Source organism: Marmota marmota, unplaced genomic scaffold, assembly GCF_001458135.2.
Source record: "Marmota marmota marmota unplaced genomic scaffold, marMar, whole genome shotgun sequence".
NCBI lineage: Eukaryota > Metazoa > Chordata > Mammalia > Rodentia > Sciuridae > Marmota > Marmota marmota.
In genome coordinates this window covers 58,468,951-58,493,375 of record NW_025999842.1, presented here as the reverse complement: position 1 = coordinate 58,493,375, position 24,425 = coordinate 58,468,951, and the positions used below count along the sequence as shown (strand labels likewise).

Here is a 24,425-nt window from a genome sequence, read left to right as displayed (position 1 = left end):
AGTCCAAGTTCCAAAGGCTACATACATGCTTAACAGGTCATTTGTTTGCAACATTAAAAATTAAGAACAAGGATCTGCAACTTTGTGATTCATTCTCCAGCATGAAGGTAATTGTGTGCAGTGTAAGTATATAAACAATGGACCAAATGTCCAGGACTGTGCTTCTATTACACAAGACCTCCCTGGTTGTTCTCAGCGAAGACTCCAATGTCAGAATTATTTCACATTCAGTAAGCAGCTTCAGATGTCTCCCTTTACTAGTTCATTCATTTAGGATACACAATAAGGTTATCTAGATATCACTTCCTGAGCACGATGATGTGCTTTGGTTTGACATCTGGAGGGGTGACTTGCAAAGCCCATCTTCACCTGTAATTCAGACTCTGGAAGTAATGAATGCCCTGAAATTTTTTTCTTAAAATGCCTCTTTCATACATTGGTGAAAAGATAGCCTCTTCAACAAATGGTGCTGGGAATACTGGAAATCCACATGAATGAAATTGAACCTCTATCTCTCACCCTGTGCAAAACTCAACTCAAAATGGATCAAAGACCCAGAGATTAAGCCAGAAACCCTGAACAAAATAGAATAACATGTAGGACATATTGGCTCAGGAACTGACTTCCTTAAAAGACTTCCAAAGTGCAAGAAGTAAAATCAAGAATCAACAAAAGGGATGGCATCAAACTAAAAGCTTTTTCACAGCAAAAGAAACAATCAAGAAATGAAGAGAGACTACAGAATGGGAGAAAATTTTTGCCACCTGCACCTCGGATAGGGTGTTAATCTCCAGGATATATAAAGAACTCAAAAAACTTAACATCGAAAAAACAAATAACCCAATCAATAAATGCCAAAGGAACAGAATAGACACTTCTCAGAAGAAATACAAATAGTCAACCAAATATATGAAAAAGTGTTCAACATCTCTAGCAACTAGAGAAATGCAAATTAAAATTGCATTAAGATTCCATCTCATTTCAGTCAGAATGGCAATTATCAAGAATACAAGTAACAATAAATGCTGGCAAAAATGTGGGGGAAAAGGTATATTCACACGTTGCTGGTGGGACTACAAACTGAGGCGACCACTCTGTAAAGCAGTATGGAGATTCCTCAAAAAACTAGGAATGGAACCACAATTTGACTCAGCTACCCTACTACTCTGTATATATATCCAAAGGATTTTAAATCAGTATTCCATAGTGATACAGCCACATCAATGTTTATAGCAGCTCAATTCACAATAACTAAGCTATGGAACCATCCTAGGTGCCCTTCAACAGATGAATGGATAAAGAAAATGTAGTATAGACACACAATAGAATATTACTCAGCCATAAAGAAGAATGCCTTTATTGTATTTGCTAGTAAATGGATGGATCTGGAGACTATCATGCTAAGTGAAATAAGCCAGTCTCAAGAAACCAAGGTGCAATTTTTTCACTAAGTGAAAGGTAACCTACAATAAAGGGTGAGGGGGAAATAACAGATATTCAACAGATTAGACAAAGGGGAATGAAGGGAAGAGACGGGGGAAAGGAAAAGGAAAGACAGTGGAATGAATCTGAAATAATTTTCCTATGTACATATATGAATACACCATAGTGTGTCCTACCATCATGTATATCCACAAAAATGGGATCATAATTAGAATAAGATACATTCTATGTTTGTGTAATTATATCAGAATGAATTCTACTGTCATGTGTAACTAAAAAGAACAACAAGAACAAAAAATACCTCTTTCACCCTGCGCAACTTTTTTTCCAGTAATTCTGGAACCGTGAATTGGAACATGAAGAAAAGCAAAGAAAGTGTCAAGTGGTTTATCTTAGAAAGCTGAACTATGCTGCTTTGAAAACAAGCTTCAAAATATCCCAAAAGTGTTTCTCCTGTATTTTCTTGAGGTACAGTTGTAAAAGCTACATGAAGTAATAATTTCTAAGAATCAATTTATGTTTTGCGTGTTGAGACAAAATATAAACTAGTAGAAGGAACACACACTCCAGGCCAGACTGGCCTTGGCTCAGACCCCGTTTCTACCACCGCAAGCTTATTGTTTTGGGACAAATTATATAGCTTCTTTGAGCCTCAGTGTTTTTATTTGTAAATGAGATAATAATTCTGTGTTCGCAGTGTCAGTTTCAACACTAAATGGTGCAACCACTGAGGAATGAGTGGTGACAGAAGAGACTCCAAAGATTGTACATATTGGTATTGATAAGCAAAGACTTATAGAAACTGGTTACACTGAATTCATTCGACGGTCTAATACGGATGTATTGATCCCACCATATGCCAAGCCCCTGGGCACAGTGCTGAGAATTCAAAGGCTGTTGCTTTATACTAGGAGCTTAACATTTTTATGGGGGTGCAGATGTGCATAACAGAGAGAGGGAAGTGGTATGCAAGCACAAATAACGGAACAGCAAACTTTGCAAGGAGAGGTAGCAAAGACTTCTTAAGGAAGTCTGTAAAGATGGCAGCTAGATGAGCTAGAGTGTACCAGGGAATAATAAGAGGAGCACTTGGGGCAGATTGCAAAAGCACAGAGCTATTGAAAGGTTTTTCACCTCTGAGAAGAGTAAAATGGAAAAGAGGCAGAGTAACAATATTGGGCCCCTTAGGTGGTTAACTTGAACCCATAAGAGCAGCTTATGTTGTTTGAAATTAGCTCAGATACCAAGGTAATCTGTCAACAGTGTGGCTCCAATTGATCACAAAGAAAATTTCAGTTCCCTGACATGTGCCACTTTCGATGGGCTGGCCTAAGAAAGGTTGGCTCCAGGGCCATCAGTACGCTAGTGTTTGTCAGTACACACCACTTTTCTTAAAAAGTACTGAAATTGGAGGCAGACGGGAAACAGTTATTTTAGATCTAGGACTCATGATTTCTGGCTCTTCATTCCCCTGTAATTTCTGTGATGGGTTGCCCTTTTCAAGAGGAACTCCCTGGGACCTATTCTAAAAAATTGCTGTAACTAAAATATATGTTTCATAGCTAATAACCCAACAGTACTCCATTCCAGAAGCAGAAAAGGAAGATGACACAAAATATCTCTGCAGAAAATATGTCCTCAAATTTTGTAAAGTGGTGTGCAAACATTTCAAAGTAATCTACTGGAAACCAGTGAAACACCACAGCTAGAGCATCAGAAAGATGCACACAAAGAAACAGCCCAGGGCCAACACGCCAGGAAGGGCAGGACTTGACGAAGCAAACAAGCTCCTGCCTGGACACCTCCAGGGGCCGACAACGATTCTCCCAGGGAAATAACAGTCTTGCTGTTCTTCTGGGGGCAACTGTCCATGCACAACAGTTGCTTCCAGCACAATCCCTAGGTTGTGAGGTGGAGTTGGAGCAGAGGACTGACGATTGTGTAGGTGGAAATCAATCTACTACATAGTCTAGACAATGACTCAACTCCATTATAGAACATTTTTAAATTTACATGTGGTATTCTTCTCTAATGATAATCTCTCATTATTATTTTCTGAAATCTGATGGACATTTAGGTCAATGCCTTGGAATGTCTAAGATAGAATATAGTTATAGAATAGATTCTGTTCGGTCAAAGGAAGCCAATTGTCTTAATCTACTCACCATTCCGTGATTCAACCACCCTGGGATAAAATTATCAAGCAACTTCGGGTATATCATCTCTCTGTCACAGGCATAGATGGTCCAGAACACCGATACGACGAACTGGAAAAGGAAAAGAAATCTTTTATTTTGAGTTCATTAACTGTCTACAACATACAATCTGTTGATTATCTGTTGTTAAAAGAACCCAACAGGATTTGAAACTGATGCTAAAAGTCAGAGAATAAACCAGCTCATGGCTGTAAACATGGGTCAGTTAGTGGTGACAGTTGGGGTGCCTCCTCTCTCTTAGGACTCCCAACTGTGTTCTCTCAGGCAGAGCAAGAGGGAGAGGAAAGAGGCCTGTGGTCAGGAGCAGCACCATTTCAGGGCTAACTGAGCTGGTATGATTCCTCTCAAGAGGGTTTAAAAGTTCACTGGTGGTTTTCTCGGATCCCATTCCCCACTTTACAGAGCTAGCACACATTCAAGAAGCTGTAGCCTCGTCCCTTTTCCTTGAACCCATCATGTGCTTTAAATTAATCTTCACCTTCTCAAATTTCCATTCCACCACTAACAGCACTGAAACCGCTGCTTATAAAATGTCCCAAAGTCACATTTCCAGCAAATGTATTAATTTATACAGCCTCAGCAAGGGCTTCAGCTGTGCTGAAAAGCAGGGTATGTGAAGGGTAAAGGAAGATTCCGGGTTCTCTTGGAATAACTAAGAAGTTCATCTGCGTTTCAGAAGTTTGTTTTGGCCCATTAGCAACATAATCATTGAAAGAGAGTAGAATACTAGATTTATGTTTTTACTATTCTTTGAACTAATAGTGAGAAAAAAAAATTCAGATAAAATAAAGAAATAAGTGGCCCACGGTCTTAACCTTCAGCATAGAATTTAAAAGAAAAAGTACATGCTTTTGTAAATGTCAAAAAATAGACTAAAAAATAGGAAAAGGGAGACGGTCTAGAAGCATCACAGTGTTTATATAATGTTCTCAAAATAAAAAAGATACTACAAAATGAAAATAATGCAGCATGAATATTAAACAAAAGTTTTTATTTCATTTTCTAGTTATTAATGCTCTCACATTTTATTAATACAAACAATAAATATTATAGTGCCATTTTTAATAAAACACTTTGTTACACCTGATGCTCAGACTAGCACTCAGAAGAGTCCCAAAGTTTTCCCACTGTGAGTTATGATATGGGTAGTCTTAGCCAGGACACACAAAAAAATCACCTTTCACATTTAAGTGGAACATTCATTATTTTATAAAATATAATGGATGAACATTAATTCAATAGGCAATAGTACCAACCTAAGTGTCCTTCAATAGATGAATGGATAAAGAGAATATGGTATATATATATTCAGTGGAATATTACTCAGCTATAAAGAAGAATGAAATTATGGCATTTGTCACTAAATTGATGGAGTTGGAGAATATCATGCTAAGCAAAATAAGCCAATCCCACAAAACCAAAGGCCGAATATTTTTTCGACTATGTGAATGCACTAGGGAAGAACAGAGTTACCTTAGATTAGATAGAGGAGAGAGAAGGGGGGAGGGGAAGTGGGAAACGAAGAATAGTAGAATAAAACAGACATTATTACTTTGTGTGTGTGTGTGTGTGTGTGTGTGTGACTGCTTGACCAATGTGTTTCTACAACATGTACAATCAGAAAAAGGAGAAATTATACTCCATCTAGGGGGTATAATATATATCAAAATGCATAAATGCATTCTACTATCATGTATAACTAATTAAAAGAAATTAAAAATGTTTTTAAAAACAGGCAACTGTATATTAATTACATTGCTTTAATACCAGATTGGATCCCTATCTTGCTTTTATTCACTGTAGTTTATAAATGCACAAGATTTTTTTAAAAAGAAAAAAATCTATTGTTTGCTTAATGCTAACTACCATAACTTTTCAAGTACAATGAATAGTTTTGAATTATCCATAATTTAGAATTATTTACTTCAGATTTCATATATACTGAATATCCATGCTGACTGCATTCGTAAGGTACATATTTGATAGTTACTTCAAGTGTTTATCACATTACCTCTCAGCATAATCTCCTTATAGCGGGCTGGAACACAAATTATTGTATTTTTTCCTTTCAACAAATAGAGAAATTAAGGTTTCTCTTTTCACTTTAGTAACATTTGTTTGTGTGTAAGGATTCACATATCATAAATGGAATGGAACCTCACTATAACTTCAATGATTTTAATCCCGCCAATTTGGGTGCTAATGTAGACAGAATCTACTGTGCACTAAGTTTATTTCTATTTTGTGAAGAAAGGATTTATTAAGGAACTACACACACACACACACACACACACGTACACACACACAGAGGCATGTGACAATTAATTGTAAAACATGTAAATTTTTTTTTCTTTGAATGACCTTGCAGTTGGTGGTCTAAATACTTTGGTGAAGTCTGGATTAACAGAGATCAAGGTGGTGTAGGGGCAGGCAGAGTCAGCGGAGTCAGGGATCCCAGTCACAGTAGGCAAGGGGAAAGAGGCCTTTAGCAGGGGATAAAGTAAAGTAGGCACAATTTTAAAAAACAGGAGAGTTGGCTAAGATCAGAGTCAAAGGAGAGAGAAAGTTAGGGAATTACCCACAAGCAATACCCAGAAGAAAGGGATTAGGACCAAGTACTCTTTCCTCTTTAAAGTGAGATGAAGCACTTTTGCTGCCAGTTGGAAATATGCTGAGCACAGACTGAAAATGATCTGGAGCTCTACTGTGGATAATGTGCTAGGAAGCCAGTAAGATATTTAAAGAAAGACTGTCAAGGATCAGGATACTACAACTGAGGTTAATGGGATGGTTTTGTAGAGGAACCAACAGCATACTGTCCAGAGCTATCAAGATATTTTAAAAGTGGATTTAGAAAGAGGATCCTGGGAATTTCCCAGTGCTGTGAACTGGGTAACTCTCATAGACAGAAGGTCTGAAATGAGGATGCTATAAAATCAGAAAGAACATCTTTCAGTGACTGAGCAGTGTTTCTAAGCTGCTACTTAGGAAGGAGAAGTTGCCAATGACATACATCAATCACCTTCTATTGAAACACAGTGGACATTCAACTAATGATAGTCCTTCCTATTTTTACTCTCTTCTTGTTGTATAGATTTGGCAAATCTGAGTAAAATCAATCCATCAGGGCTGATTTCATGCCTTAATGCCAGGGTGTTTTACTAGGTTCCATAGCGATTCTACCCTTAGACTTGGACCCAGGCTTTATAGCCTGGCTCTTCACAGTATGGATCAACAGCACCCATGTCACCTGAGAGTTAGTTCCTATATGCAGAAGACCATTTCTCACTCTGTTAGGTTCTAATCCTAAATTTTAATAAGATCCTGAGGTCATCCATGTGCACATAAAAGTTTGAGATATCTTGCTTAGTGAGGCCCTTCCAGCAACCTTGTGCCTCCTGCCTTCCCATGGAATGAGGAGATCCCAGGTCTGGAGTCCTCTCTACCCAGAGACTACATTCCTCCCTTCTAGGCCACACCCAGGTAACCATGACTCTAGAATTCCCTCCCCAAACACACACAAGTATGACTCACAATGCCTCCTCCTCTGGTTATGAATCCAGGGTGGACTTTGTAATAAATGTGTATTTACCTTGATCTGAAAGGGGGTTAAGACATATCTGTTTCTGTAGGCTAAGCACCAAAGCTTCATGTTTAATCCGGGTATTCACACATAACCATGAAGCCATGCAGTCCTGCAGAGCCATTGGTGGAAATACCTTCACCTCTGCTATATAACATCACCCACTCATGAGAACAAAATTCCATCCTGTTCAGTCCCCTCCTCCACACAAAGCCAGGAGATTATACTGCCCTTGCAGCAGAGCAGGGCAGAATCCTGGAGCCATGTTACAATCCTGATCACACAGGCTCCCACTCTGTTCTTCTTTCCACAATTGTTTTGACTGTTTTAAGTCCTTTGCAGTTCCAAAGTTCCATTTAACTTTCAGAATCTCAGCTTGTTAGTTTCTACAAATATCCTGCTAGAATTCTCACTGTGACTATTTGAGAACTGACATCTTCACATGGAGTCTTCCAACCCATGCACACAATTTACTTCTCCATTTACTGAGGCCTCCTTTTAATTTCTCTCAGCAATGTTTGTAGTTTTCAGTGTACAGATATTCACATATTTTGTGGAATCCATCCTTAAGTATTTTATGTTTTGTGAGGTTATTGTACAATATATTACATTTTTGACATTCTTTGTTGCTAGTCTATAAAAATACAGCATGTTTTTGAATATTGTCATTGTTTCTTTACTTTGGCTAAATTCACTTGGTAGTTCTAGTAGCTATTTTGGATTTTCATTTCTACATAATAAGCAAATAAGAACAGTTTTCCTTCATTTCTTACAATTTGTATGTCTTTTACTTTCTTTCCCTTTTAATTGTGCTACCTAAGATCTTTGACACAATGTTGGATAGAGTGATCTAGAATGAGCATCCTTGCCTTCTTCCCTAGTGTAGGGAAACTATTCAGTCTTTCAACATTGAAGTTTGGTATTAGTTGCATAGTCTTCTTTGGTACCTCTTATCAAGTTGAGAAGACCTCTTCTGTTGTCAATTTACTTGGGAGATACATCTATACACACAAATACACAGACACACACACACACACACACACTTATCATAAGTACTATATTTTTTCAGATGGTTTTATTGCCTACCTTGAGATGATCATATAATTTTTCTTCCTAACTCTGTTAATATGAAGAATCATATCAACTTATTCTGCAAGTTAAGAAAACCTTTCATCCTCAATCATCATGTATTATAATTTATGTATGTATGCTGCTGGATTTGATTTGCTATTTTGTTAAGGATATTTTTTATCCTCTATTCATGAAGTATACTGATCTATAATTTTCTTTTCTCATGATGTCTTCATCTGATTTTGGTAACAGGAAATTGCTAACCTCAAAAAGCAAGCTGAAAGTGTTTTCTCTCTTTTCTGAAGGACTTTTGCAAAACCAGTATTTTTTTTTTCTTATCCAAGTGATAGACATCTCTAGTAAATCTCTCACAACTTTTCTTATAGGCAAATTTAATTATGAAGTAATTTTCTTTAATGAAATAGGACTATTGAAGCTTTTTAATTGTTCTTAATTGATTTTAGTAATTTTCATCTTTTGTGGAATTCCTCCATTTTATCAAAGTTTTCTTTTTTCTATTTTTGTTTTATTTTTGGTTTTGGTGCTGGGGAAGGACCCAGGGCCTTGTGCATGCTAAGGAAAATAACTGTGTTTCTCAAATACTGGGTTGAATCTCCAGCTCTCATCTAAGTGTTTGAATCTATAAAGTTGTTCTTCATATTTCACTGTGGAAATTGGAAAATGCTATCAATCAGGTATGCTTCCCCTGGAGAATCAGGTGTTCATTACCAGCACAACAGTGTTGGGAGCTACTTTCTGTTCACCTCCAGTGGCCATTCATGGCATCCCTAAAGCACCATGGGGTCACTGCTCAACCCTGGAATTTCAGCCAATACTTCAACCTGTATCATGAAGGAATTATAAAGGTTATTCAAAGTGAAGTGATTTCCAAGGAAATGTGAGTCACCTTTCTGGGGATGAGACTAGAAGGACAGGAGGCACAGCTAACTGAGTTAGGTCTCATAAACAATTTTTTTTACATATAAACACAGAACAGATGGTAGTTTCTTGGCTTCCTACGCTGATATCCTCTTAATAGTATGGTCATCAGCAAACCCAAAATAAGTTTGAACTCTACTACCAGGGCATGGATATGAAACAGAAATAGTTTCACGTGGACAGGCTAAGTGATACTGGAATGTTCTGACACTGTAAAGAAGTTGCTTCTCTGGCCAGGATGAATGGCCAGCTATGCCCCATGGCGCACCTGCTGCTTTCTTGGCTTCCAGGACCAGAATACTGTATTTGAACGAAGAACAGAAGGAACATAGTTCCTTTCCAGTCCTTCAGATTTCAAGAAAAAGTACTTGAGGGACAGCTAACATCAATGCCCCATCCACACCCCTAGAATGATTGGAAACTAATGCCAAACAACAAAGACTCTGGACACACAGTTTGCGTCTTTTTAAAAGCAGTTTCTCATATGATAGCTGACAGAAGCCTAAACTTCAGCTTTAGCTCACTTCTAAGAAACATTCCTGATTATGTTTTTTTTCTTTAATTTAGAAAAGCCAATTAAAATGCAAAGGATGTTGTAGAGAAATACTCATTTATAAGGGCCAAGTTGCATGATGTCAGACATCCAAAGAGAGAAGGAGAGGGAAGAAAAATAAATATGTCTTTAAAAACTTCAGCTTCAGCATTCAGATATGATTCTATGAAATTCCTTTCCCTTTTGCTATTTTGACACTCAAATAATCAAATGCTCATAGGAAAAACATTCAAATTTGGGGTGGAGGGATGTCACCTTGTTTCTGGGCTTCTTTCTCATGTTTGTTCTTTCCACATGTGTGCTGTGGCTCTGAGGCCATCTTTAGAGATGCCTCCAATCGCGACTCCTCTTTCCAAACAGGTAGCACAAGCATGGGAATGCTGTGTTTGTGTGACCTGCTCTGTTCTGATGGCCTTTATGCACAGTGAATGTCTCACTTTGCTGTGACCCTTATCCTGTCAACTTCATATTGGGGAGATTTTGAGTCCCTACATTGTCTCCTCCTGGCTTCTCTCCCTCAACAACACTCTCAAATTTAGAAATGCAGAGTAAAGCACAGGACTCTCTAAAATGTCAGTGATTTTTGTTCCAGAGTACAGCAAGATTCTAGAACTGCTTTCTAGAAATGTGATGTGGAATTCCACTCCTTATAATTATGACTCTGTTATATTTTTTATGCTATGCATTTTGCCCAAATTACCTTAAAACCAGCATCCCCATGAAAAGAGTTTCTAAAGCACATGTTGATGTTATTCCTTTTTTTCCCCACCAACTTTCGGTTACCACCTTTTTGGTAGAGCTATAATTTATCCATATTTATCTACAGTTAGGTCCTTAATTATCTCCACTGACTAAGTCATGTGAGAATAAAAACCCAACTCCTACAAGGGCCCATATGGTTTGGTTCCTGCTTTCCTCTCCAACCTCAGCTTGTGCTCCCTAAACTCCAACTGGCAATTTGACTGTTCCTAAAAATTACTAAGCTCTTTCCTGCTTCAAGGCCATAGCCTTTCCTACTGCCTATGCCAGGAGTGCTATTCCCCCATTTTCACGTGGCAGGATTCTCTGTTCCTCTGGATCTATCTTCAACAGCACCTCTGCAGGAGAGCCCTCATAGATCACTTGACTGTGTTGCTATTTCCTATCATAGACCTTGATAGAAAAGAGGATATTTCTGTTATTATTATTGTGCAATTGCTCATTGTCTGGCTCCTCTAGGAGAAGTGAATTGTCAGAGAACAGGGACTCATGCATCTTGTTAGTTGCATATTCCCGACTGCCTGGCACACAGCATGTATGTGATACAAATTTGTAGGATAAATGAATAGAGACATTGTTGCTCCCCTTGTGGGCCAGACTCCCCATCTCCCACAGGATCAAGTGTCTCGTTACTCCTTCAATTTTCTTCTATTGACCTAGAATTTCTCCTTCATGTTGTCCCCCAGTGTGTAAGGAAGAGAAAGCCTCCTTTCCTGGCCACTTTCACACTTCAGTCTTTCTCAGATCTCTATCAGATACTCCCTCTTCCCCAGTGAAAGTCTTCTGTCATCCTGCAGTAATACCCTGGACTTCCAGATCAAGCTGGAAGACAAAAAAAAAAAAAAAAAAAAAAAAAAAAAAAGAATAAGGAGAATGAATAAGAAACAGAAATATAAATGATGAATGTGAGAAATACTCATAATCCAAACATCACTCTTTAGAAAGGCTGCCTGCCAAGGGCTCAGAAAATTGACAACGGACTGGGGAAGACTCTCTGAGGAAGAAACAAGATCCTACTGCTCCCTGGCTGAGTGAGCAGAACAGAGAGCTCTTAAAGGTGGCACTCCCTGGGGACATTTAGTGACCCTTGCTGGGAACATGATGGCTTGACATGCAGGAAGACTAGGAGGTGCTCTGATTCCTGTATAGCTTAAAGGTGTGGAAACGGGCCAACGTGTAATCTCTGTGAGAGCAAGGGTGGTATGGTAAGGTGAACAAAAACAGATCAGTGCAAACAAACCTAAACACACATCCCTGTGAAACCAAGCACCTGACGAAACCAAGCACACGTCATTCATACAAAAGGACCATAACAACATAAGTCAGGGAGAGAGGAATGAGCTGAGTGCAGAAAAGAGCCATCTCCACAGCAGGATGCTGGTGGGAAACAGATGGAAATTAAGCTGCCCTCGCTCAGTTCCAGAGGTGTCTCCACTTCTGTCCTTTCACAAAGCACTAGAGCAAGAAGAACAAACCCACTGAGGGATGAGCAATCACAGGAAAAGAAACAGTACCAGAGACACTCCCCACACACAGACCTAAAGAAAAATGTGACAAAAAAGGCAAACGAACAATACAAACAAAAAAATAACTCCAATATAAGTACAATTTATGATCAAATAATTCTCCATCGAAGAAAAGAGGTCAAAGAAGAAAAAATAAACCCAAAGAGAAGACAGCGCTTTCAAGAAGCCAGCAAAAGTGAGTGGAAAGGATTTAATAAAGAAATAAAATATAAAAGGTAAAACCGAAAGTCATATTAGAAGCAGGAAAAGAAAAGTGACCTCTGGTGAAGACAGTTGGGGTTGAGTTTTCTGCAGGACTGTGGACTGCATACACTGAAAACCCATCCTGCTGCGAAACACTAGGTGCTAAATAAATTACCACACATACACTTTCAAATGTACTGCTGAACACACAAGAAAGGAAGGCACATCATTAAGAGCCAAAAAAAAAAAAAAAAAAAAAAATTGGGGGGAAACAGAACAGTAGAAAACACGGGATCTGGGACGGGACTGCCTGGGAGGCAAATGCCAGTACCAGAACCAGTATTCTGTGGAAAGAGGTAGACCAGAAGGCCTGGTTACACATAGTCTAGGGAAGAACAGGAAACAGAATTTGGGGCCATATTACAAAGGGATTTTGATTTTTATCCTGCAAATAAAGAGCAGTCATAAAAGGTGGTGGAGTGGTACAAACTTGGGGGGTCTGACCAACAGAGGGGCTGTATCTTCAGTGAAAGAAAAGTCTGGAAAAAGCACTCTCGGTCAGGTTTAAGAAATTGTTTTCTATTCCTGATTACTAAGATATTTTAATTTTGCTTAAAAAAACTTTTGATTTCATAGATTTTTTTTCTGCATTGAGAAAATCAGTTTTCCTCCTTTATCTTCATATTAATGAAAGCTAAAAGTGGTAACTAAGCAAGGTCTATAAAGTTGAAAATAAATTTTATTCCAACTTCAAGTTCCTTTAGTGGATCCTGCAGTACCTCTCTGGGACCTCCTTCAGGGGCTGATGGACCCGTCCCTCACCATTCGGATTATAAATTGCTGGCAGTTCTGCTACAAGCCTCACTGGGAACTGCTTTGTCCAAGGTCACGTTCCCTCCTCCAGGGCAGTCCAAATCTAAGGACTGATGCAAGGATACAAAGACCCAGCCTTGTTGCCTCAATTGAGGACAACTCTGAAGGGCCAGCCCAGCTCTAGAGCCCTCAGAATACCTGTGTGACCACTGCAGTGTGGATCAGCCTCCACACTTGCCCAGTGATGTCTTCCTTACTTCCTAACAGGTTCATCTAGTGTTCCGTCCTTCTGCATGATTCTACATCTGCTCTGGTTTGAATATGGTTTGTCCCTCTCATCACCCAAATTCACACAAGAATTTCATCCATAAATTTTATGTTCATAGAATTAAGAAGCTGGAACCAATTATGATGTTTAGAGGTGGTACCTCTGAGGAGTAGTTAGGTTTAGATAAAGTCACTAGGGTGGAGCCCCCACAACCAAGTCCTGGGGGCTTTATAAGAGGAGAACATAGACACACATAAACACACACTCTCTGTCTTTTGCCATGTGACACTTTATGCTACCTCGTGACTCTCACAGTGAGTAAGCGATAACCAGATAAAGCCCTTGGACCTTATACCTCCATAATTATGGGCCAGAATAAACATTTTTTTCTTTATAAAGGAGCCTGCCTCAGTTTATAGTAACAAAAACCAGACTGATACACCATCTCAGAGCCTGTTCACAGAGATCCCAGTCTAAGACAATGCTGTTCATGTGGAAGTGCAACAGACAGATGTTTTTAAGCATGAAAACATTTGCAATAAATAACCATGAAGAATAAAAATTCCTTGTAAAAGAAATCCAAAAATAAAAATAATTTACAATCCCAGCCTGCAGAGATAATCATTGTCAAAAAGGAGGGTTATATCTTTCTATGCATGTAAAATGTGTTCCACACATTATTGTATGAAATTGGGTCATACTACACCCATTCTTCTGCAATTACTTTGACTCTAAAATATTTATAGAGATATTCTATTTTTCTTAGGTGCTCCATAGAACTCCACTATATGATTGTGCACCATAACTTACTTAAGCACTCACTCACTCATTCATGGTGTGTGCATTCTTTCCAATTTTTAAAATTTCTAATAATGCTGTTATGGGTGTGTTAGGTGCATGCCTTAGTGCACCTTTTTGAGTACCTCAGAAGAATATATTACTAGGAGGGGTCCGAGATCCCACTGCCTGTTGAGTCTCCTTTCATAATGGCTCCTCTGTGATTCTCTGTGCCCAGCATCCACTTCCTCTACTCCCATTCCAAGCTATACTGTCCCTACCCTGGACTACTGCAGCAGCCTCTTGGCTAGGCTCACTGGCTTCAGTTTTCTTTTAACTTTGTCTAAGGTTTATCTTGGCTTCAGAATTAACTTTGAAGAACTTTTCAGCTAAAAACCTCCAATGGCTGCTCTTTATTTGCAGGATAAAATCAAAATCCCTTTGTAATATGGCCCCAAATTCTGTTTCCTGTTCCTTCCCTAGACTATATGTAACTCTGAGCTCAAACTCATCACAAGTTTCCAAGTACCCATTTCTTTGTATATAACTGCAGCTTACAATGTCTTGATTTTTTTTCTTTTTGCAAAATCTAAGCCCCATTAACTGTTACTTTCATTGTGCAGCTGACTTCCTCTCTACAATTTTCTTGTCACAAGGACCTGCTAGCTCATCCAAGCCACTTGAGGGTCTCTTTACCCTCTAGGCTCCACATGTGTTGCCTACAATGTCTCCCCCAACTCACCTGCTCACCTTGACCATACAGGTGAGAGTTCAATGTGGTACCCTCCAGGAAACCTCCCCTGTGTGGCCCTAGCTGGCCCCTTTTCTTTGCACATGCTCTAGTAGCACATTAAATTTTTCCTTCAAACACCAAGTATAATTAGACGAAACAACTGACTACATAATTACTAATTACTAATTTTTCTTCACAAGGAATATAAACTCCGTGATTGCAAAAACCCACCTTATCTCTTTTCTGTTCCATTTTCAAGCAGGCTACTCACCAGAAGCTGAAAAACAATAGAGACTGTTCCTATGTTTCCTTTGCCCAGCTTTCCTACACATTCATGTAAGGTGGCACCACCTTACATAGCTATGGTCCATTTTCAAAACCAAAAAATGGGCACTGATATAAAACTATTAACTAAACTACAGACCATGTTCTGATTTCACTAGTTTTTAAATGCACTCACTTTTTCGGGGGAGAAAGAAACTGACTGCACAGTGAGATTTTATCAGATACATTTTGGTACCCAGGGCCATGAAGAATATACAGGGGCATGCCATTACCACAAGGAAACTCCCCATCTGCCCCAGTGCAGTCCCAAGCTTCCCTCCAGCCCTAACCTCTGGCAACAGTTGATTTTTCTCCATCCATGCAATTTAGTCATTTTGAGAACATCATATAAATGTAGCTTTTCTCAGTGATTTATTAAACCTGGCTTACATTTGTTTAGTCTCTAAAATATATGGGCCAGAGACTTTACAAGGAAGTTCCTCTCTGAGAATCACAACTACCTTGAGGTAGTTCCTCAATAATAGCTACTATTATTTTTCTGGTATTACACATGAAGAAACTTGGCTTTAGAGAATTTAAATTACTTTTCAGTGTCCAAAAGTTAATGTAGTCAAGCAAGAATGTGAAGCCAGATTGTGGGACAACAGGATCGAAGCTTTTAACCACTTTAAAAATTTTTGCACATAGTGGGTACTAGATACTTTTTAAATTTTTTTTAGAAACTAGTGTTTATTTTCTGTAACTTTTCCCATTATGCTTAATAAATGTCTGCAGAAAAGCTCAACAGCTCAACACCACTCAGTGGGAGCTGCAGCCCAGTCTTAAGTGGCTGGCTGGGTATTCCAGCCTTCAGTAGGCACTGATGGCTAGGCACAGAGGGCACCTGTGTACCTTCAGAACAGTTTGCAACCTCAGGTTGAGCAGCAGTGAACTCAGGAGCTGGAGCAGTCCATCCACCCTGAAATTCCTCCCTGGTCACAGCTTTTTCAGCAACAGCCTGCTCTTCCTTTTCAGTCTCTTCACGATATCCGCAGAAATAGAGCTCAGGCATGACCTCCCATGGAAGTTCACCGGAAATGGTGCCACGCATACACAGAACTTCTCGGGCCAGCATCCACATCAGACCCACAGAATGAGCTCCCCTGTTGTTGCTCAGAATGGCAATGTCCATGTAGCACAGGGGAGAGTCTGTGTTACACAGAGCCATGGTAGACAGATTGACACAAGATGCTTCTATAAGAGGCTGGTGGTCAGCCCTGGGATCAGTAACCACCGGAAGACATGGCTCCCGGAAGGCTGCCTGGATCTGGCTAGTGAAGGTTCCAGGAATGAAGCAGCCAGCAAAAGGAGTGGCTCCGGTGGCAGCAGCAAACTTCAGCACAGCCTTCTGGTCAGTATTCCTAGAGGATATGACACTGACATCAGTAGGGTTTTCGATGGCAATAATGGCACGAGCTGCCAGAAGATGCTAATCCCAGGTTCTCTTCAGATTTATGATGCAGATGCCATCACATTTTCTTTTGTAGATATATTGTTCCATCTGAAAATCAAGGTTGGTGCCACCTAAGTGGGTTCTTGTTGCAAGGAATTTGAGGATATCCTCCTTTGCAGCACGTCAAGGGATCCAGACACTGCGAAAGTTTCCCTTTAAGTTACAACCAAAATCAAGAACAATGGACTGCTCCTGGGTAGTGGTGATGGTGGTGGGGTTACTAGATATTTTTGAATGGATTAATAATTGGGTGAGTGAATAAATTAAATGTCAGAGACTATTTCACGGCTGATTTGTGGGCCCATGGAAAAGCTTGAATTAAGTAGCAATGTTAACAATGTTTATTGAGCAATTTTGGCTAATCAATGTGATTAATCATTCTAGGAAAAAAAAGGAAAAGAAAAAGTATGATGTATGGGGAAAAACTGTAAAGCTGCTCTTCTGGATCAAACATCTATGACAGCAGCATGGAATGCAGACAACTTTGGAGAATCCTTTCTCGTCTTGCTAGAAATAAGCACACTTGGGGAATCTTAAGCATGTCAGTAAGGACTGTCTGACAAGGCACATATTATCTCTAGAAAGGTCACAGCCACAGGATAGAAAAGCAATGCTGATTTAGAATATTTGTTGGTCCTAATATTTGAGTTTGCCTTGCACCTTGGATCCATACCTGCCCGAGAAGGTCAGCTTGTATGGACAGGTGCAATTATGGTTTGAGACTAGTCCATCCCCACCAAAACTCACGTGAAGCATGGTCCCCAATGAAACAATGCTGAGAGATGTTTGAGCCTTTAAGAGGGATTAACGATTAATGCTCTTCCCACAGAAATGAGTCCTAGCTCTTGCAGACTTGGGTTGGTTGCCAGGAGGGTGGGTTGTTATACAGCAAGCTGGTACTTCCCCTTAGTCTCTCTCTTCCGCATGCATCTGCTTTCCCTTTCCACTTTTTCCACTATGAAGTGAGCTGCCATGAGGCCCTTCCCAGAAACGAACCAAATGCCAGTGCCATCTTGTTGAGCTTCCAGAACTGTGAGCTAAATAACCTTCTTATTTATAATGTTCCCAGACTCAGATATTTTGTTCTGTTAACACAAAACAGACTAAGATAGATGCCTACCACCAGTCCTCTGGATTTGTGGATGGAGTCCCCAGAGGTTATTCCCTGTGTTGTCCTTGGGCCTATAGGCTGACACCTTGCCAATCATGCCATGTTCCTCTAGTTCTGTTTTTTTTCTTGGTTGTGGTGTTTTCTTTCTCTCCAGGAGACAAATTGCCTGAGGCTAGCCTCTAGTGTAACAGTCTTCTTTGGTGAAGAGAGATGTTGGAAGGTTTACTGCACAGCCTAGAAAGCATCCTGGTTAGTAAGGTGGTGTGTGCTGTGAAAGGGTAGACTGTGGAGAAGATGAAGTCCAAAGGGGGAAAAGACAGTTCACTTTGTGGTCATCCATCAAGCTGCAGACATAGGGGCTGAGAAACTTGAAGGTACCACTGCTATAAAGAATAAATCAGGGGCTAGGGATGTGGCTCAAGTGGTAGCACGCTCACCTAGCATGCGTGAGGCACTGGGTTTGATTCTCAGCACCACATTAAAAAAAAAATAAAATAAAGATATTGTGTCCACTAAAACTAAAAAATAAATATTAAAAAAAGAATAAATCAGAGGTAGTTGTGATTCAAATGGAAAACTACAAAGATTACAATCAACTGCACACGGAATGAAAAGGCAATCAGACCCTCCAGAAAGACCCAGGGTGGTGCACTGGTTTCAGTGGGTACAAAGGAAACAGTTCTCTTTCACTTAGGTTAACCCTGGTATATGTGATGCAACTGTTACGAGTTAAGATGACTTCTGTAATTGAGATGTTGATACAAGGAATATGTGCAGTAAGAGGCACAGGTGAACTTATTCTTGACATTAGACATGGAGTGGAAAGGGGTTAAGGAATTACCATCTAGCTTCATGATGGAATAAATGTCCTGAGTTATTTTCCCAGTACAAAAAAAAATGATGTACATTTGGAAATCTAAAAACATTCTTTCTTTAAAACATATGAGTTGAATGTGAAATCATAATGGCCTCCATAAAATATTTATAAATAAACATGGAAAATACAAACCTTGTCAGATATAATTAGTATGTTAATTGAGGAAGTTTACAGGTTTTCATACTTACATTAGAAAACAAGAAACAGCAAAAATTAATAAGTGGTTAATACATCTTTTGAAAAGCAGCCAAAAAACTGAAGAAATAGAAACAAGCATAGAAGACAGGATTGATGAAAAAATGTCCAGAAGTTCGAATTTTTTGGAGATCACAGATTAATTCTGCAAGAGTGGTAAAGAAAAGAAGAGACAGAGGAAAAATAAATACAAATAAACAATATCAGGAAGGAGGAAATTCCTACAGATAACCTGAGAACAAAAACATAAAAAAACTTATGAACAAGTTTGACATTAATTTACAATCTGATGAAATAAAATTTTTATTCAGAAAACACTGCTCATTAAAACTGACTCAAGGAGAAATACAAAATCCAAATAGCCTCATAATTATGAGATCAAATTAGAGGTTAAAAATCTTCCCAAAGTGTGTATGCTAGACACAATAGTGGTTTCTACCAAACATTCAAAAAAAAGATGATTCCAATCTTTTACACAACTTTTCCAGTGGATAAAAAGAAGGGACTATGTCCCATGGCACTTTATGAGGCTGGTACAATAATGATGTAATAATAGAAAGGAACATGATAAGAAAGGAAATCATCATTCATGAACATGTGCAAAAATCCTAAGCAAAATCTTTAAAAACATATACCCACCAATGTTTATAAAATGCACTGTATCAGGAGCAAGTGAATTTTATCCCAAGGATGCAAAATTGCTTTAATATTAGAAAACCATATGTAACTTACTACATTGATAAAAATAAAAGAAGAAAATTTTGATTACCTCCACAAGGGCAGAAAAAAAAAATCTGATAAAATTTGGCAATCATTCATGATGACAATTCTGGTAAGTAAGAAATACAAGTCCTTGCTACAGGATAAGGCTGGCTGGAGTCTCACAGACTGAGGTCACCACACACACTGGTAAGTTGGCATTTCGTCACAGCAGGTGGTTGGGGAAGTGTCACCCTAAATGATCTCTTACAAATGTGAATCAGGAGCCATGTACAGAAATGTTCAGGGCAAGGTTGCCTATAACAGGCAAAAAACCGGAAACAAGCCCAATATTTATCAAGAGTAGCACAGATAATAAATTTCCCTGGTGAAAATTCTAAAGACTGGTAAGATCTTTTGAAAAAATTCTAAGAATTTTTTTTAAATTTAGTCTTCTCTACAAATCTGGATTGTCATGTTTAAGTCCATTACTGATTTTCATTATAAAATAAAATATGTATTGCCAGGCACAGTGGCACATGCCTATGATCCCAGCTACTTGGGAGGCTAAAGCAGGAATACCGTTAAGTTCAAGGCAAGCTGGACAACTTAGTGAGGAGATTCTGTCTCAAAAAAAAAAAAAAAAAGNGAGGGAGGGAGGGAGGAGGGGGACAGAGAAAGGAGGAGGAACAGGGGGAACATTCATCACCTCCAAAGTTCCCAGGAAATCTAAGTTAGAAAGTGCTGGTGAGAAAGAGGGGTAGAGCAGACCTGTTCCTAATTTATGCTGTAAAATCCTATTTATTTATTATTTTTCTCTCTGAACCTTTTCTTAAAACTAAATCTTTTCTCCTGACTTTGATTTGTGAACAACTCAAATTCCTTCTATGACATTGAATGTGTTACCACATCCTTGGAATTTCAAGAACCTGAATTTTCTGGCCTCTTGAAGGAGTATTTGCAATGGGGCAATATCACACTACACCCACAGATACTGTCATCTAACACAATATTCTCTGTGGCTTTAGGCCAACAGAAGTAAACTGGCCTTCTTTGACTACATGTCATGTGTCACTTTTGTTGACCTTCAAAATAACCCAGGTAATTTGGACTTTTCTGCTCACATTTCAATACCAAGGTTTTGACAGTAGGAAGTCCTGAATCCACAATTAGAACCCAGATCTGTGTGTCTCCAGATCTGGTGCTCTTTGGACTGTATCTGGCTGTCTTAAGCCTCTCACAAGGGAGATCTACTGATGAAGTGATCATCTTAGCAATAAATAACTTTCTCCACTTTTATGAGTTCAAAGTTAGATCCATTTTAAATTGAATTCCACACCAAAATAAAAAAACAAGACTTCTTTTACACTCTGTCAAGTGTTAATAAATAAAATAATTAAACAGATACCCATAAACCTCAAACAAGGCTATTTTAACTCATCAGTTAGCATTGATATTTTTGCTTTAAAAAAAAAACTATATGGACCTTGTGTCTATCATAAAATCACTTAATAATCGCATGCCTATGTATTGTTCTTTTTTTTTTTTTAAATAAAAGGGGACTATAGTCTAGTTACAGATACAATTACATTGTCACAAATATCCACAGGGTAGCTCTAAGTATATAATAGAGATCCAACTAATGACAACCAGAATTTAAAGTTACCATCTGAGAATAAAATTAAGAAAAATCTAATTTAATAGAATCTAATGAAAGTTAATTAAATTATCCTTTTGCAGAGCATACTATGTTAGATGACTGTGTCAATGAGTGCCTACATTCAGTGACTCAGGAATAATATCAGAATGACAGAATGCCACTGACCAGAACACTACAGTAACAGTGAAAGGTAGTCTACTCAAATGAATTACGATCTTCCCAAGAAAGGTTTGTTGACAGGAGAAATGGAGTCATAATGGTGAGTAGCCTTATAGGTACTGAAGGGCAAGAATACGTCTCTAACTTTATACAGATGAGGGTCCCTTGGTCACTGAAGAAAGCATTCTGGCCTACCTAGCAAGTCAATCCTTCAATACAAAAAAGATACATCCAACTCTAGTTTTGATCACCAATCATTAAAATCATTCAATTATCACTCCTTGCCTTGATTTCAAGTTCATCCAGAAATCTCCTGGCATCCTTCTGGCTTTTTCAAAGTTATTTTGCCTGTTGAGGGAGCTTGGGCAGATTTTAGTCTACCTGAATATTTTTTTTTCTCCTCATAAATGACTTATCCTTCTGATTTAAATTTTAGAATGTAATTACTTAATTGGTATGAGTTAACTGACCGAAAGAAGAATTATCTTAAAAAAGACTGACAAAACCAAGTGTTTAGATTTTGGTCCTGGATTACAGAATATTTGAGTTCTTGTCCTAGCATACCAGAACATCCCCAGAGGAATGCCTTTGAACTGCTCTGGAGATAGGACAGGAGGAGGAAGGATAAGGTTTTCTGTTTTGTTACTTTCAAATTATATACAAACTAGGAAAATATGCCACACCATGTACAAGAGTGTACAAGAGCAATCTGTGTACATAGTTAGCAACAAGAAAAACTACGGAGACACTGATGTATTTGTTTCATGGTATCATGCATATGAAGAACATATTGTTTCTTTTTTCTCTAAGTGATTTGCCCTTTAATTTAGGACACGAACATTCCTAATTGGGAATGCTTTTGCAAATATGAATGTTATTTATTTCCCAAATATAAGTAGTTGTCTGAGGGCTTTCCTAATATGTTTTGTGGGTTTTTCTTGTTATAAAAGTGATAAATCTACTGTGGGAATTTGTGCGGATTTTTGTTTTTGCCTTTAAATCTTTTCTCTGATGACCTACACTGTATACCAAAGTGAAAGGCGTCAGCAAGCAAATGTTCATCACTGGAACCAAAATGGCTCAAAGATGCATATGTGCAACCCAACTGTCAGCAGTCTGTCTGCCTGGCAGCACTTTGAACTTTTCCCCCTTAGCATTTGATGCACCCTGAATTCATTGTCAACTGCTTACTTAGGGCCCCTTTAGAACTGCTGATCCATTATGAGACTTTTTGTTTTGTTTTGTTTTTGTGACAGAAGAGCCCTTATTGTCAATTGAGACAGGAGGTTTTACCAGACTAATTATTCTGAGGATCAGCAGCAGTTTAGGAAGGTACCAGGTTGAGGAGAGACATCTGCTTTGATGCTGATCTATGAAAGATGCCAGGGAACCCAAAGAGAACCAATGTGGGTGAGTTTTTTTCCCCTAAAGCTTTTCTTCTTTTTCCTCCCATCCTACCTTTTTTCTTGAGACTCTTTAAGGACAAATGCTGTTCATCCAACATTCCTAAACAGGTCCAATATGGCAGGCATATTCTCTAACAGGTCAGAAGCCCAGCAAGAACAAGCTGCTATGGCCACGATGGCAGCATCTCTCCCTCCCTAAAGGACCCCAGTCCTCTTCCTGGCATTACAATCTGTGGGGGCAAGTGACTTCCTGTCACCTAATGCCTCTTGGTTATGTAAGATCCCCTTCTAGAATCAATGAAGTCACATGATAATGGTTAAAAGAGTGACAAGCACTCAATATATGTTAACTGAATTCACTAGAAGGTCTATCAAAGGTTTCTGCATCTTTCTGGTTTTCCTCTCCTTTCCAGATAAAAAGGTTGAGAAAGTTGCACTGTTTTGCTTACATCATGATATAGAAAATACCCAAACAGGCAAGATTATTTACAGGAGGCCTTTGATGAATAACACCGAGGCCCAGGATGCTGTGATGTTTTGTGATTAACTGACTTGACTTACGCCACCTCGAGTCCTTGTTGAAAATGGGTGGAGGTATAAATTACAAATTTAAAAAGAAAAGCAGATTTGGCTGAAAACTCACTCTTGATTAAGGAGAACAAAATAACTTTCAGGAAATCTTAGTAAAATATTTTACTGACTAGGCATAATTCATTTGTTAGGATATTCCTGCCCACGTGGAATGTCCTGGATCATTTCTTGCCAAACACATTCTTTTGCAATTGTGTAGCTACAAACTATGTCTTCTTGGAAGTCCAGAGACAATTTATAGATTATACTGGATGCATTGAGCAACCTTTTTTTTAATGTAGCTAATTCTACTGATAAAACCTTATTTGCTCATATTAAAAAGAAGTATAATAGGTAAATATGCAGAAGCTTATGCGGTTGTTAAGATGAAAAGAAAAGTAGGAAGAATTTTCTTTTCTTATCAAAACCTGTACTTTACAAACTGGTCTGTAAAACTATCAAGCACTGGACCCCACAGTGTGAAAAAAAATTATCAGAGAGAAACAACAAAAAGCACACATGAACTTAGTCTTCTGTGAAACATCAAGGAGACACCTAAAGCATTGATGTTTTGTTTCAGAATCTGTGCAATTCCTTTTCTTTTTTTATACATTCTCCCAAATTAGAAATCTTGGTCAGCTCAGACTGTATGTATATAGCTCAAATTCTATGAAGTGCATGATGAAAAGCAAAGTTAGGCTTGGTTTGTCAGAAAGTTTGGAATCGTTGCTGGAATAGTTCCTAAAAGAAAGCACTTCATTAGTCTGTGTCGGGGTTCAAATCCTCCTCCGTCTACTAGCCTCAGGTACTAGCTGCATGACCTCAGGCAGGCAAGCTGTGAAATGTGAAATGGGAGCCTGTCTTCTCTGTACATTGAGGTAAGAATAATGGAAACTCCTACCTAATGGGGCTCTGAGGACCAAATAAATCATTTGAGGAAAACCCTTAGCATGTTGCCTGGCTCACAGCACACGTGTAGCAGAAGTAAGCTGTAAGCTGTTTCTTGGTTTTTTGGGCTGAGTTGTTTGTGGGTTTTGGCACTGTGGAAAGGGAGGTGGTGAGAAGTCTCATGAAATACAAGTGGGGCTGCTCATTCACAGGCTGCAA

The 24,425-nt window shown here is 38.8% G+C and overlaps 1 protein-coding gene and 1 pseudogene across 11 annotated transcripts in view; both read right to left on the bottom strand.

Moving 5' to 3' along the window:
* Nucleotides 1–24,425, bottom strand: part of Aig1 (androgen induced 1) — a 236,252-nt gene that overhangs the window by 147,471 nt on the left and 64,356 nt on the right. For all 11 annotated transcript variants that reach the window (XR_007345948.1, XM_048799249.1, XM_048799187.1 and 8 more), the window contains one exon: nt 3,609–3,710. Coding sequence is in view for 10 of the 11 variants with exons in the window: in XM_048799249.1 (XP_048655206.1) it covers nt 3,609–3,710 (102 nt within the window). In the remaining variant the exon portion in view is untranslated. The remainder of the gene's footprint in view (nt 1–3,608; nt 3,711–24,425) is intronic.
* LOC107151492 lies at nt 9,992–17,397 on the bottom strand (annotated as a pseudogene).